The sequence below is a fragment of the Pinus tabuliformis genome, chromosome 4_1, assembly GCF_031772625.1.
Source record: "Pinus tabuliformis cultivar Carrire ecotype Pingquan chromosome 4_1, CPIR1, whole genome shotgun sequence".
Classification (NCBI taxonomy): Eukaryota; Viridiplantae; Streptophyta; class Pinopsida; order Pinales; family Pinaceae; genus Pinus; species Pinus tabuliformis.
Genome location: NC_142303.1, coordinates 242,723,847 through 242,737,511, shown reverse-complemented (window position 1 = coordinate 242,737,511; position 13,665 = coordinate 242,723,847). Strand labels below are relative to the sequence as shown.

Genomic DNA, 13,665 nt, shown 5'->3' with positions numbered 1-13,665 from the left:
GAATGAAAGGATAGAGAGTTTAACCAAGCTATGATCAGCCTTGGTAAAGGCAGGGGAACATCTTAAGAAGTTGCCTAAGAATACGCCATATACAGAGTTTGAACACACGTAATATATGCCTTTTTCTTTTGTGATAAAATCCTTCTTTCTACTCAAGATATTATAGCAAGAAAAATATCAATATTGTAGGAATTGTTTGAAGACGGCATTGATGTCATTGTCAATGTGTGCTTTATTGTGGACAGATTACAAGAAATGGGATTGGAAAAGGATGGGGAGACAATGTGGAACATGTCTCAGATATGATTCATTTGCTCTTGGAAATCCTTCAGGCGCCCAATGTATCGACTTTGGAAATGTTTCTAGGAAGGATTCCTATGAGCTTTAATGTTGTGATTCTTGCACCTCATGGTTATTTTGGCCAGGCAAATGTTTTAGGAATGCCAGACACTGGTGGACAGGTATATAGATTTTTTATAATTGCAATATGCATTTCGTGAGATCCTCCCTTTATTTTTTGATCAAATTCTGAAAATGCTTGGCATTATATCCATTTAAACAGCATCCAAAGCTTCAAGATAAAAATATAGTATTACATGGTATTGATTGGAATTCTTTAGCTGTTTTGTGTTAAAAGATATCATGAGTACTCAAAAAAAAGGTTTACTTTCATGTTCTTATTTAATCACAGGTTGTGTATATACTCGATCAAGTTCGTGCCTTGGAGAATGAAATGCTGTTGAGAATCAAACAACAAGGATTAGACATTACACCTCAGATTATTGTGGTAAACTGCAGCTCTGTTACCCACGTTATTTCTACTTTATTTTAATTAGCAGTGTGCTTCAAATTGGAATGCACGTATTTTTTTCAGCAGTACTGCAATTCAAGGTGCACAATGCTGTAACTCAATTGAAAATGTAAACCAAAAAAAAAAAACTTTCTGACATGAAACGCTGTCCATGCAGAAAACAGATCACCATCTACAAATATGTTGGTTTTGTGTTCCTAGTAGATCATATGGAACTGATTTTGACAGAGTCACAAATACAAAGTAGTCTACACAAGAGAATTACTGGCCATTGCAAGAAGTGGCCTCCTCATGACTCCTTAGTTAGAAGCCATAGCCTTAGATCTGTTCCTCGTCTCTTGTATGCAGTAAAAAAATTCCATGTTGACACACCAAGCCCCACTGGAGCTGGAAATGCCCCATGGTTTATCTAGATGATTTTTTTAGACCTGAAGTACCACTATGTCCAGAGGCTGGTTTCTCGTATCCTGAAATTATGGGTCTTTCTTATTTGTAAAATTGCTTCTCATGAGAATGATACACACCCCTCCTTCTTGTGACTGCCTATGCAACTTCTGGTAAAACGGGAATCATAGCCTATTTTAGATGGGAAATTCTTGATTTTTCATTGCATCTTGTATTTGTCTTCCTCACATAAGAGGCATCCTCAGGAAACTGTTACAAAAATTCTTAACTGATGAGCCTATTTAAATGGTGTATAACAAATAAAGAAAAAATACTTCAATTTTTCTGAGTTCTTAAATGGGTTTCTATTTGTCTGTTTTATGCAGATAATGTTAATTTCTATGCATAAATAATTAGCCATGTTTTGCAAATTGAAAGTGTTAGTATTCAGGCTATTGCTTCTGAAATTGAAACTTTACTATCAGGCATTGAGTTACTGAGTCGGAAGGATCAACATTTGTAAACTTGTTGCTGTACTGTGTATTGCACAATCTGTTTTGCTTTTTAATATTTTATCAGTATAACTGGCAATATTTTAGTAACAGAATGCCAAGGTGTTCCGGTCCACAGTTCCCTTTACCTTAGGGTTTTTGGCGTGTTGTTGTAGGATGTATCAAATGAAGTAACCGCAGAGCTAAAAGGTCAACCTGATCTGATTATTGGAAATTACAGTGATGGAAATTTAGTCGCATCTTTGATGGCACATAAACAAGGAATCACTCAGGTTTTTCTCACTCACCTTTGTGCTTTTATATATCAGCAATTGGTAAAGGCATTGTTTTTCTCAAAACATTCAATCTAAATATATATCCTCTTTGTCATCTCAGTGCAACATAGCCCATGCTTTGGAGAAGACCAAATACCCAGATTCAGACATATATTGGAAAAATTTTGAAGAAAAATACCACTTCTCTTGCCAGTTTACTGCAGATCTAATTGCAATGAACCATGCAGATTTCATTATCACTAGCACATATCAGGAGATTGCAGGAAGGTCTGATGTTTTCTTCATTTAGAGAGAATTCATAAAATCCTGTTTATTTATTTGTTCTCAATCTGCGAAACTATTTGTCCTATCTCAGGCTTGTATTTTAGTAACTACATATAAATATGTGACTTTTTTGCTGCAGTAAGGATACTGTTGGACAGTATGAAAGCCACACTGCTTTCACCCTTCCCGGTCTCTACCGTGTGGTTCATGGAATTAATGTTTTTGATCCCAAATTCAACATTGTTTCTCCTGGAGCAGACATGCAGATTTATTTTCCTTATACAGAAAAACATTGCTGCCTTACTGCTTTACATGGTTCAATTGAGGAACTGTTGTTCAATCCTCTACAGACAGCTGAACATATGTAAGTAATACTCTCCATGACGGCTCTACTTTTTTGACATTGCCCATTTAGTAATTTTGGGACATGTAAGTTATTTGTCTTGGGAAAGCTGAAATGATTGTTTTTTGCTAACCCAATGATGATAATTCATATCTGTTTCATTTTCTTATGAATTTTTATATCGACCACAATTTCACTGTATTGAAATTAAACTACTGCTCTCTGATTTTAGCTCATTCATTATGCAGTCATGAGTATATAATTGCAAAGTTGAAGGAAGACTTTTAATTTAGATATAGTAGTCATTCATGCCTGCAATATTTCTTCATATTGGGAAAAGGAGGAGATTGTAATTCCATATGATTGAGTAGAAGCAACTGATTTATTCAGCATTTTTGCATGTGCTGAAAAAACTGCTTTGGTTCTGTTTTCAGGTGTGTCTTGCATGACCCTAAAAAACCCATAATCTTTTCCATGGCAAGACTCGATCGAGTGAAAAATATGACAGGATTGGTCGAATGGTTTGGAAAGAACAAACGTTTGAGGGAGCTGGTTAACATTGTTGTGGTTGCTGGTGATATTGACCCATCAAAGTCCAGAGACAGAGAAGTGGCTGAAATTGAAAAAATGCATAGACTTATCAGAGAATATAACTTGAATGATCAGTTCAGATGGATATGTGCACAAAAGGATAGAGTACGGAATGGTGAGCTGTACTGCTACATCTGTGACACAGGAGGTGCCTTTGTACATGTTAGCCTTATTCCTTGTCATAATTTTCAAAAAAGTTAGGATCACACATCGCAAGGTTCTATATGAGGTTTATCAATTTCTTATATAACTATATGTTTGTAGAATATTAATGAGGTAGAGATGTAAGGTGTACTTTGGACAAGATGTGTAACTGGCTGAAGGTTCTTTAAAAAGGGATTGAGTCTATCATTGACATCATACTTCCCTATCTTGGTTATGTTTCAGCCTGCACTTTATGAAGCTTTTGGGCTCACAGTTGTTGAGGCAATGACATGTGGTCTTCCCACATTTGCAACATGTAATGGAGGTCCTGCTGAAATTATTGTGGATGGGGTGTCTGGATTTCATATTGATCCCTACCATGGGGATTCTGCAAGTGAACACATTGCTGACTTTTTTGAGAGGTGCCAGACAGATCCCAGTTATTGGGACAAGATCTCTAATGCTGGTCTACAGCGTATCTATGAAAAGTAAGTTTAGCCCTGATTTGGTGGCACTTGAATAAAATGTTAGCTATTGCATTTTGTAAGTTGCTTTATTGAGGGGACAGTGGTGAATATCAACTGTCATTTTGATTTTTCATATGATTCCATAGACCGCACAGATGCTCATGTTATGTAAAACATTATTTGTTTCAATTCAACTATATGCATCGAAGTTGATATTGGGAATGGATCTTTTGCAGGTATACATGGCAGATTTATGCTGAGAGATTAATGACGCTGTCTGGAGTTTATGGGTTTTGGAAGTATGTATCAAAACTTGAAAGACGAGAGACACGCCGCTATCTGGAGATGTTTTACAACTTGAAGTACAGAAATCTGGTTAGTGTTGTTCAAATACTTGATTTGTGGATATGTCGGTATTATTGTCATCTTGGCCTGTTCTACATTGGGAAAACTGGGAAAAGCTATTGTGCTTTTCTTTGCTTTTGTGAGCAGGTTAAGACTCTACCATTTGCCCAATCGATCTTCTGTGTCGGTTCATAAGCATTGAGTGCCATAAAAACTGAGTGGCACAATAGGTGGCTAGGAAAGGTTCTTTTATCATTCAAGATTCAGAATATTTGAGAGGGGTTTGATATATTTTAAGTTTTCCTTGGATTTTGGTTTTTGACGGAATAGGGAGCGGCATTTATTATTCTCATGGATCAGTAATTCTACAGCCAACGAGCTGTTAATGCCCCAGATTGGAGGGTTTGGATCAGAACTGTTCAAGACATAAACATGTGTTTATTGGTGGCCATTTGCTGGAAATTATGATGGTTGAACACCTTGATGATAAGATTTTGTCATGATTATTAGGAGATGGTTTTCCCGATGCATTTTTTTGTCGTTTTTTTTGGTTTTAATGTGTAATTGAGTAATTATTTTAAAATTGAAATGGGTAGAAATTACTTTAAAAAAATTGTGGTGGTATTGGTGGTATTGTATGCTGAGTTAATACAATTCATTTTGAAAATTTTATTAACAATTCATTTAGAAATTCTTAGGTTGAAGCTTCATATTTTCTAAAATTGGTAAAGGATTGACTCTTACAAATATCTTCTAAAATCTATTTGCTCCAAAAATCTATTTTGCCTCTTACTATAGATTCTATATAAATCTATTTGCCTCTATTTGCCTCTTACTATAGATTCTAGATAATTGTCTTAACAAAAGTTTTATTTTGTGAAGCATAAAAACTTGGATAAGCTAATGAAAATCAAGACCATTGTAGGTGTTTTGGATGTACTTTTGTTTAGGTTCCACAACTTGGATTGGCTATACTAGGTCTTTTTCTATTGCCTTTTTTTTGAAATATCAAACTAAACACTATGGAGAGAAATCTTAGGATTAGGGCTTCTAGTGATATCTAGAATCAATTAGGTCTTTTTCCATTGCCTTTTTTTTTTAAATATCAAACTAAACACTATGGAGAGAAATCCTAGGATTAGGGCTTCTAGTAATATCTAGAATCAATTGGGCATAGATGTAGTGTTATGTTAAGTTTTTTCATGTAGAATTTGTGTTATGCCACTTTTGCTTTCAATTGTGCATTTATAGCCACATTGTTGACATGGTACTTCTTTACTGTCTATTCACTCCAACCAAATGGTTGCCTTTGCTTATGCACAATTACCTTGCATGCCCCCTATAGCAATGGGTGGCAAGCTCCCAAAATGTCTCCTCATTCCATGCGTGGGTCTAGGAAAAGAATCATTATCATCGTTTGAGTCTACCGTAGCTAACATCATGGCTTATTTGATAGTTAACAACAATCACCTTTTCACCAATAGTGTATTTTGTTCTTCCATTCCACCTATCAACAAATGCAAAGGTGGGAGAGACAATAACAATATTTAGAGATATTGTATCATTATCAAGAGAGTCATGTCAGGATGTTAGTTCAAGGTTACTGGGCCATGGTAAAGCATAAGGACAAAGGGTGGGGATGAAATGACTAAGTTATTATCATTCTTTTTTGTTTCAGGATTTGGCCCACACATTGCTAAGTGTAGTAAGATTTGTCTCTAATAACCACTTGCTAAGCCCCCCAACTGAGCAACCCAAATCAAATGATGGGTGGGCCAACGATGAACGTGGACCCTTATGAATCATTTTGATTGATTTGTTTTGGTTGTATCCATAACCTAACTGAGTAAGCCTTTCACTTACTCTCTAGATGTATACATGTGAGATCAATAACCATACTAACCTACTGCAAGTAATTGGTTGCTAAGTTTAACTTCTTGTTGGTTCATCTAGGAGTGAGGTAGGTCAAAGTAAGGTGGGAATGAGACTGTGGGCCTCTAATAATATTTGTAATGTTCACAAAACTCAATTCAGAGTAGTTCAACAAATAATGTTATGCAATCAAATGATTTTTCCCTTGTAGGGAAGAAATCTTGCATCATATATTATAGCTACATCATCTTGTTGGTGATAAATTGTTTCATGGAGCCCTTCTATTTAAAACACCATCATCCTCTTGAGAAGTTTTCAGTTTTATGTATTTTCATATGGAGGAGAATTACTGAAGTGATGATGTGCATCCATAATGAGAAGAAATAAGCTCAAAGCATTAATGTCCCACGTGATGTTTGTATCCCACATTTTAGACATGGCCATGCTAGGAAATGTTTGGCATGTATCCTAAACATGAGACATGTGCCAAACATGCGAGGTATGTTCCCCTAGTCATATCTATCTATTTGACTATTGAAAATAATTTTCCCTATGGTTTTTTCACTTTAAGATTGATGGAAAGAGCTTTTATGTTCTCTCATTATGCACGTGACGGATAAAATCCAGATTTAAGGGATTATATTTTCTAAAAATATATTAGATCTATCTATCTATATATATATATATATATATATATATATATATCTTCTTGTCATGTTACTTAGTTTTAGACAACAAAATGATGTTTTCAATTTCTTCTATTGAGTAATTGTGAAATTGTTGTCTTTTTAAGTGGAATTGAAATTGTGACTTATGGATTTATGAGTTCTTATTCTTTAGTATCATAATTTGATCCTAACCTCTTTGTTAATGGTACTATTTACATATGAGTTAAGTTGCTCGAGATTTTTGAACTCCACCCTGTTGTGAAATGCATGGCCATATATTGTTATTAGATGATTGAAAACTTGAAACAAAAAGTATGACCATGAAGGAATGTCTTTCTTATGTGCTTCACTACAAAGAGTTAGAACTACTTGAAGTTCAATAGTAATTGGGCAGTTTTCTTCCTAATAAAACCAATTTTTGTTATGCTTTTATTTGACCTAATTGAATTGTTTATTGGCATTTTATTGTAGATAACAACCCTATTCGCTAGTTGTAGTTATGTGTAGTTTTATTTCAAATGTCTATTGAATGATTATGCATGCGCTTGTGTAACAAAGCATGGACAAAAACACATGTTTATGCTTAGATTTGACATTATCTTGTGTTGCAAATATGCTTGAGCAAATTGAATTGAATGAACTTATTGAATGTAAGCATGTATTTGTGTAACAAAACATAGACAAAAAAACATGTTTATGCTTAGATTTGGCATTACTATTGTTGCAAATATGCTCGACGAAATCGAATTGAATGAGTTTATGAAAGCCAAATTTTGACATCTCCATTTGCATTGCATTTATGTATGGGAAAATCTATTTAAGTGAGAAAATTGATGTCCATATTCTAGCCTTCTATCACATTATAAGTTTGCATGGAAAATTGGTTTATGTAAGGATCCCTCCTAGGGTCCTCTAACTAAAAACTAAATTTATCTAATTTTAAATACAATAAGAAGGGAAATAATTTATTTATATCTAATCATTTATTTGATGACAATATACCATTAAAATTCATTTACCACAAATTTTATAAATGAGAATTTCATTGCAACCATTTACATAAGTAATTAGTAAATGGAGGAATACCTATTCCAATAACTTAGTTGAGATGCTCCCGAGCTCTTGACTCTGTTAGGATGCTCTTCTTGACTACCCAACTGGATTTGCCTCCCAGCCAACTAGGAAGTATTTCCTAGCCCTCCACAGGTTTCCTAGCTCTCCGAGCCCAAGTCCAACCAGATGTAGTGTGTCCAAGTTTAACAAACACTCTCCAGATCTAGGTTTGTATTCCCTCATATATCTCTCCATTCTCTCCTTTCTCTTTCTCCACATTCCTCCCCCAAAACACAATCCTCCAAAACAAAATCAAGACCAAGGATCCCCCTAATGAGCCCCAGAAATGGGTAACTATATGGGCTCATTCTGCCTATTATTTTCATTTAATCCACCATTCTCAATAGTTTTGTTCATGTTTTTGAATATATTTATGTCAATAGAGTGAATGGGGATAGTCACTTTCCCATGTAGTCTAATGAGTGTTTATTGCAGATTTTTTAGACAATTTGGACAAGGATCAGGAATTCATGAGCAAAATGGCAGCCAAACTCAAGGAAACAGGGATGAGGACTTGTAGGAGGGGTGTCTCCTTCATTAATGACCCCTTCCTCGAATTCTCCATCAGCAGCTCGGAGTACAAAGGCCCACATTGATGATTCCAAGGGGCAACCGAGCAAGTCAAATAGGGTTGCTGTTATCTTCAGTTCTAGACAGCCTAGTTCCTTAAGTTTAGGAGGATTGTTGGGAGTCCGCACTTGTATAAATAAGAAGGTTTCAAGCCTCAGTAGGTTAGCCAGTTCTTAGTATATTTTCGCAATTTTGTGCAACATTGTACTCAACTCATTTTCGAGCTCCTTTTGAAGACAATTTTGTGATGTAACTTATATATTTTTTTATAAATGAAGATGAATCAAGTTTTGAACCAGCACTGATCTTTTCTAAGGGCTGAAGCTCTTGGGTTAGGGCCCAACCCAAGTTGCCCAACACCTCCTTTGTGTATTTATATGCTTTTGCTTTCATTCATGAGATAATTTATGTTGTTTAGGTTCATTTTGCTTCATTAGATTAGGTTGCTTTTGATGATTAGAATAGTTGTTTTTGCTTCAAGTTGCTTGAGTATTTTGCTGCAGTGACAGAAAAAGATCCAAAAAGGTCAACAACAGATCTTGGTCTCCTTTCTCCCTCCTTGGGACCATGATTAGAGGTTAAGGCATTATTGGTGCCACCAAAAACACAGTTTTTGCTCTTCCAATGCAACTGCTAGTATGATATTTCGAGTTGGAAAAGTTGACATTAGTTTAGATTCACATGCTTAGATCGTTCTCTGTTTATTTACCATGGTTTACTCGCATGTTTTCTTGTTCATAAGATACTGTTCAACATTTCTCTGGTTTTAGGTAAGAAGTTAGGTTAAAATAGACAAAACTCTGTTTTTCGGTTCTTGCTTTGGTCAGTTTTGAGAAGTAAGCATGCAACTCTCTTGTAGAACATTTCAGCTCACTATCCCTTCGTCAAATAGCCAACACCAACTCACTTCTCCAAGATTTCCCCACTCATTCGCCACATTTCACCAATCTGCCCTAATTTATGTGGTTTTTCACAAAGTTGCTTCCTCACCCTTTGAACAAATCCAACCATCTCTTTTGTTCCTGATCTTCCTTGACAAATTATAAGACCCCCCAACACCTTCATCTAGCCTTCATTTCCCTCTTTCCATCATTTTTACACCTTAAAACCTCCAAAAACAGCCTTCGGCCTCCTCCTATAGATCTTCCTGTAGAACCTCCTGTAGATCCGCTGCAGCCTCCTGTAGAAATTACTGTGAGTGATTTTTTGAAGTCTGGTCGCAATGAAGTCTTCAGAAAGGTACTGGGGGCTTCTTAGGACCCCTCCACACCTTCCTCACTTTCTGCAAAAACCAACTCTATCTTCCTTCGCCACCAAACCTCTGCACAACCACAACCAGTCAAAACACAAGCATAATAATTTCACATAAAAATGCTCAAAAGTACAGAAAGATGATTTCTTCTCATTTCTCTTCAGAAGTATCTTGAATAAATGCAATTTACCTTTTCAGTAGTCAGTGACACCCATTTCAGTAGTTTCCATCTCTTTTCTTGCAAAAGTAGGGTTAGTGGATAAACTAGGGTTTGCTAGGGTTTGCGTTTCATTTCAGTTTTCCTTCTCTTTCTACAAGTAGAATAACCCCTATAGAGTTATCTTTCTTCCATCATAGTAAAAGCTTCTTCTGAGAACTCATAGAAGTTGGCTTGAGCTCATAGCGAACTTGCGCCAGGTGATCAAGTGACATCCTGAAGTAAGAGTTAGTACTTGTGCATACAACACCGTCGCTTCCAAGTTTGTTACAAACTACCGGGTTGATAAAAGTAAAGAAGGAAGCCCCAGGAGTTGCAACATTATTTCTGCAATACTGGAGCTCACCACTCTTTTTGGCGCCATTGCCGAGGAAGCGTCAGAGTATTTTTTGATTACTGCTTTTCTTCTATTTTCTAGTACAACATTCTGCTAAGTAGTTTATTACAGTAAAAGTAGAGTAGTTGTTTCATTTCAATTCTGCAAAAGTAGATTAGGCAGTTCCCGTTTTCATTTCAATTCTGCAATTTCATTTCAGCAAGCGTAGATTAGGCATTTCCTGCTTTCATTTCAATTCTGCAATTTCATTTCAGCAAGCGTAGATTAGACATTTCTTGCTTTCATTTCAATTCTGTAATTTCCATTCTAGCAAAGTAGATTAGTCATTTCCTGCTTTCATTTCAATTCTGCAATTTCCATTTTAGCAAGATTTATTTCAGTTAGTTGCAATTTTTTGTTCAATCCATTTCAGTTTTGCAGGTACAAATAGAGAAAAAAAAAACAAAAATCACCCAAAAGAGATTTCTTTTCATGCCTCATAGGAACAGAGACAATTAAGGAAAATTCCTACTTAAAACCCCCACCACATCACTAAGTCACCTTTCTCTCTTCTTTGGTGGCAGTGATCTAGAAGAATCTATAGGTGAACCTCTAGAGATATACGAAGATCCTATAACAGAAGAAGAGCAAGAAACCATTCCTCCTGAGACCATGGCCGAAAACAGAAATGTTAGAGGAAATGGGGAAAGAATAGAAGGTGCCTTTCCTATCCGAGAGACTAATGGGGATGCAAAATTGAAAAACATAAGTCCTTCATCCTTACTTCACTTCCATGGATTGACTATTGAAGATCCTGATACCTTCTTGTTTGAATTTGTTGTTCTCTGTCGAACCTATGACTATGCAAAAGACAAGCAGAAGTTGAAACTGTTTCCTTCTACCCTCAAGGATGCAGCCTTGCACTGTTTCATGGGGTTACCTGGAAACAGTATCGCAACTTGGACTCAGATGCAACAGGCCTTTAACAACAAATACCGGGATTACTGTAGGTCAAAGGATACCATGGAAGAAATCTTCCGAATGACCATGGGAAGTGATGAATCTTTAGAAGGCTATGAAGAAAGGTTTCAACTCAGTTATAAAAGGGCCAGGTGCAAACTTGACCCCGAATCTCTGAAGTTGGTTCTGCTCATAGGAGTCCCTTAAGACCTCCTAGATACCCTCCATCTGCTGGCTGGAGGAGACATTTACCAACTACCTTATAATGACATAAAGACTGTGTTTAGAAACCATTCCAGGTCAGCTAGAAAGAGAGGTAGGGGAAGTCAACCTTTAGCCAATACATCTTCATCCAGTTCATCCCTTAGAAATGAACTTGAGAATCGGCTGGAAGATTTCAAGAGCGAGGTGAGGTAGACTCTTGCCATGCAAATGGATACCTTTCATATCAAAAGGAAACAAGAGGAAGCCGAGAGGGCTTTGGCCATCTTTTGTCCCAGGTGCACTAGAAAGCATCCTAGGAACGAATATCCATTGCACTCTATAGAAGTGTGTTTAGTCTGTGAAGAATACCATCCTACGAATCAGTGCCCTTCCTTGCTTAGAATTAAAGCTGCATGTCAGGGGGCTGAAGGAGACACTGAACCACTCTATTTCATGAACCAGAGGAGGTCACATGGACCCAGGCCTTACCAGCAGGGAATGCAAGGGACTTCCCAGAATTATTATAACCCTAATCAAGCCACTTCCATGCCTTCTTGGGGTCCCCCTGCTCATCCTTCCTGGTCCACACCCCCTCCTTGGTCGTATCCTCCTCAATATTAGGCTCTGCTAGTTGCTCATTCGTTTCACTCTTATGCTCAGCCATAGCCTCAGTGGAATGCACCTCATCAAGGGTGGAGGCCCCAGTACAACTCTCCTCACGCTCTTTTGCCTCCACCACCTGCTCAACCACAACCATTACCTCATGCTCCTCCAAGACAACCCCAAATACCTACTCAACCGAACCCGAACCCCAATAACAGACAAGCCCAGCAGGTATATACTAGAGAAACATCATGCCTGACCTATGCTGTGGAGATTTAGGAGATTAACCTATGATCTAGGAAGGTTCTCCCAGATAACCAACCTCCTCCTAAGGAGGATGAGGAAGAAAAACAGGAAAGTGAACCAAAAGTCATTCCACCCTTTCCTGAGAGACTAACTGGAACCACACAACCGACCCCAGAAGAAACTAAACTTCTAGGAGAATTGAAACAGTTATGTGTAAAGATACCACTTCTCCAAGCCATAAAAGATGTACCTATCTACAACAAGATGATCAAGGAGAAGTGCTTCAGGCACCCAGGCAGGCGCAAGAGAGATGCCCCAACTATCAATGTCATAGGACAACTATCCGACCTGATGTTGGGGCAGGTGATCTGTCCGAAATATCTAGACCTTGGGAGTCTTGTAGTCGATGTCCACATCAATGGCACCGTAATCCCTCATACCTTGATTGATCTAGGGGCTACCATTAATGTGATGACCAGGGACACTATGCTCAAACTCAACCTTCAGGGTTCTCTGAGAAAAACCTCAACAGTACTGTAGTTAGCAGACCGCTCCACCATGACCCCTAAGGGGATTTGTGGAAGATGTAAAGGTATCTATTGATTCCTAGGAGCACCCTGCTGATTTCCTAGTTCTCTAGCCAAATCAAAGCTCACTGGGTATCCTATCATTCCAGGAAGACCTTGGTTGGCTACTGCATATGCCTACATCAGTGGTCGAGCTGAGAACATGACAATCAAGAACGGGCATATGTCCAAACAGCTAGTACTATATCCTCCTACCCAACCTCTGTTAGAACATGATTTACCTCTCTGGTTGGAGGAGGAAGATAAGGATGAAGTCTATTATGCACCATTGTGCACAATGGAAGCTACCACGGGGGGTCCACAAACCGAGGATGATCTTATTGAGAACTTGATTCAGAATCCACCCCCCAGTGTGTTGCCATTAGAAGAGCTGGTGGAAGAAATCAAAGCGAATCCTTTAGTTGATCTTTTTGTGGTTGATCCGACCCCTCTCCGAGTCAAGAATGTGGAATTCGGTCCAGAAAGAACCTTGAAGATCAACTCATCCCTATCCACCTCTCTGGAGAAAGAACTGTGTAGCTTATTGAAAAACCACTTGGATGCCTTTGCTTGGAGCTATAAGGAGATGAAGGGAGTCCACCCGTTAGTCTGTACTCATCACATTTACATTAAAGAAGATTGTAAAACAGTCAAGCAGTTTCAAAGGAGGATGAATCCAGCTCTTAAACATTGTTAAAAAAGAATTGCAAAAGTTGCTGGATGCAAGATTCATCTACCCTATCTGTGACAGCGAATGGGTTTCTCCTTTGGTGCTAGTGCGAAAGAAAAATGGGAAGTGGAGAATCTGTGTAGATTATCGGGAACTAAACAAGGCCACCAAGAAGGACCATTTCCCTTTACCGGGTCCTTCCTTTAGGGTTGTGCAATGCTCCCGCCACTTTCCAGAGAGCAGTACTGAGCATATTTGCTGAACTAGTTCAT

The 13,665-nt window shown here is 37.7% G+C and overlaps 1 protein-coding gene across 1 annotated transcript; it reads left to right on the top strand.

The window, feature by feature from the left end:
* The first annotated feature begins 287 nt into the window (after positions 1-287).
* LOC149175174 (sucrose synthase 4-like) lies at positions 288-4,331 on the top strand. Its single transcript, XM_089421063.1, has 9 exons — positions 288-461; positions 692-787; positions 1,863-1,979; positions 2,083-2,249; positions 2,386-2,610; positions 3,024-3,342; positions 3,568-3,812; positions 4,028-4,166; positions 4,284-4,331. Exons 1-9 carry the CDS (start codon positions 303-305, stop codon positions 4,329-4,331), a joined length of 1,515 nt encoding a protein of 504 aa, XP_089277189.1. The 5' UTR covers positions 288-302.
* Positions 4,332-13,665: the final 9,334 nt, after the last annotated feature.

What these genes read in the sequence shown, in the direction of transcription:
- LOC149175174 (XM_089421063.1), top strand. Translation starts at nt 303, where the DNA reads ATGATTCATTTGCTCTTGGAAATCCTTCAGGCGCCCAATGTATCGACT. An exon ending in TATCAGGAGATTGCAGGAAG is followed by an intron (nt 2,250 to 2,385) that starts GTCTGATGTTTT and finishes TTTTTGCTGCAG; the next exon opens with TAAGGATACTGTTGGACAGT. An exon ending in CTACAGACAGCTGAACATAT is followed by an intron (nt 2,611 to 3,023) that starts GTAAGTAATACT and finishes TTCTGTTTTCAG; the next exon opens with GTGTGTCTTGCATGACCCTA.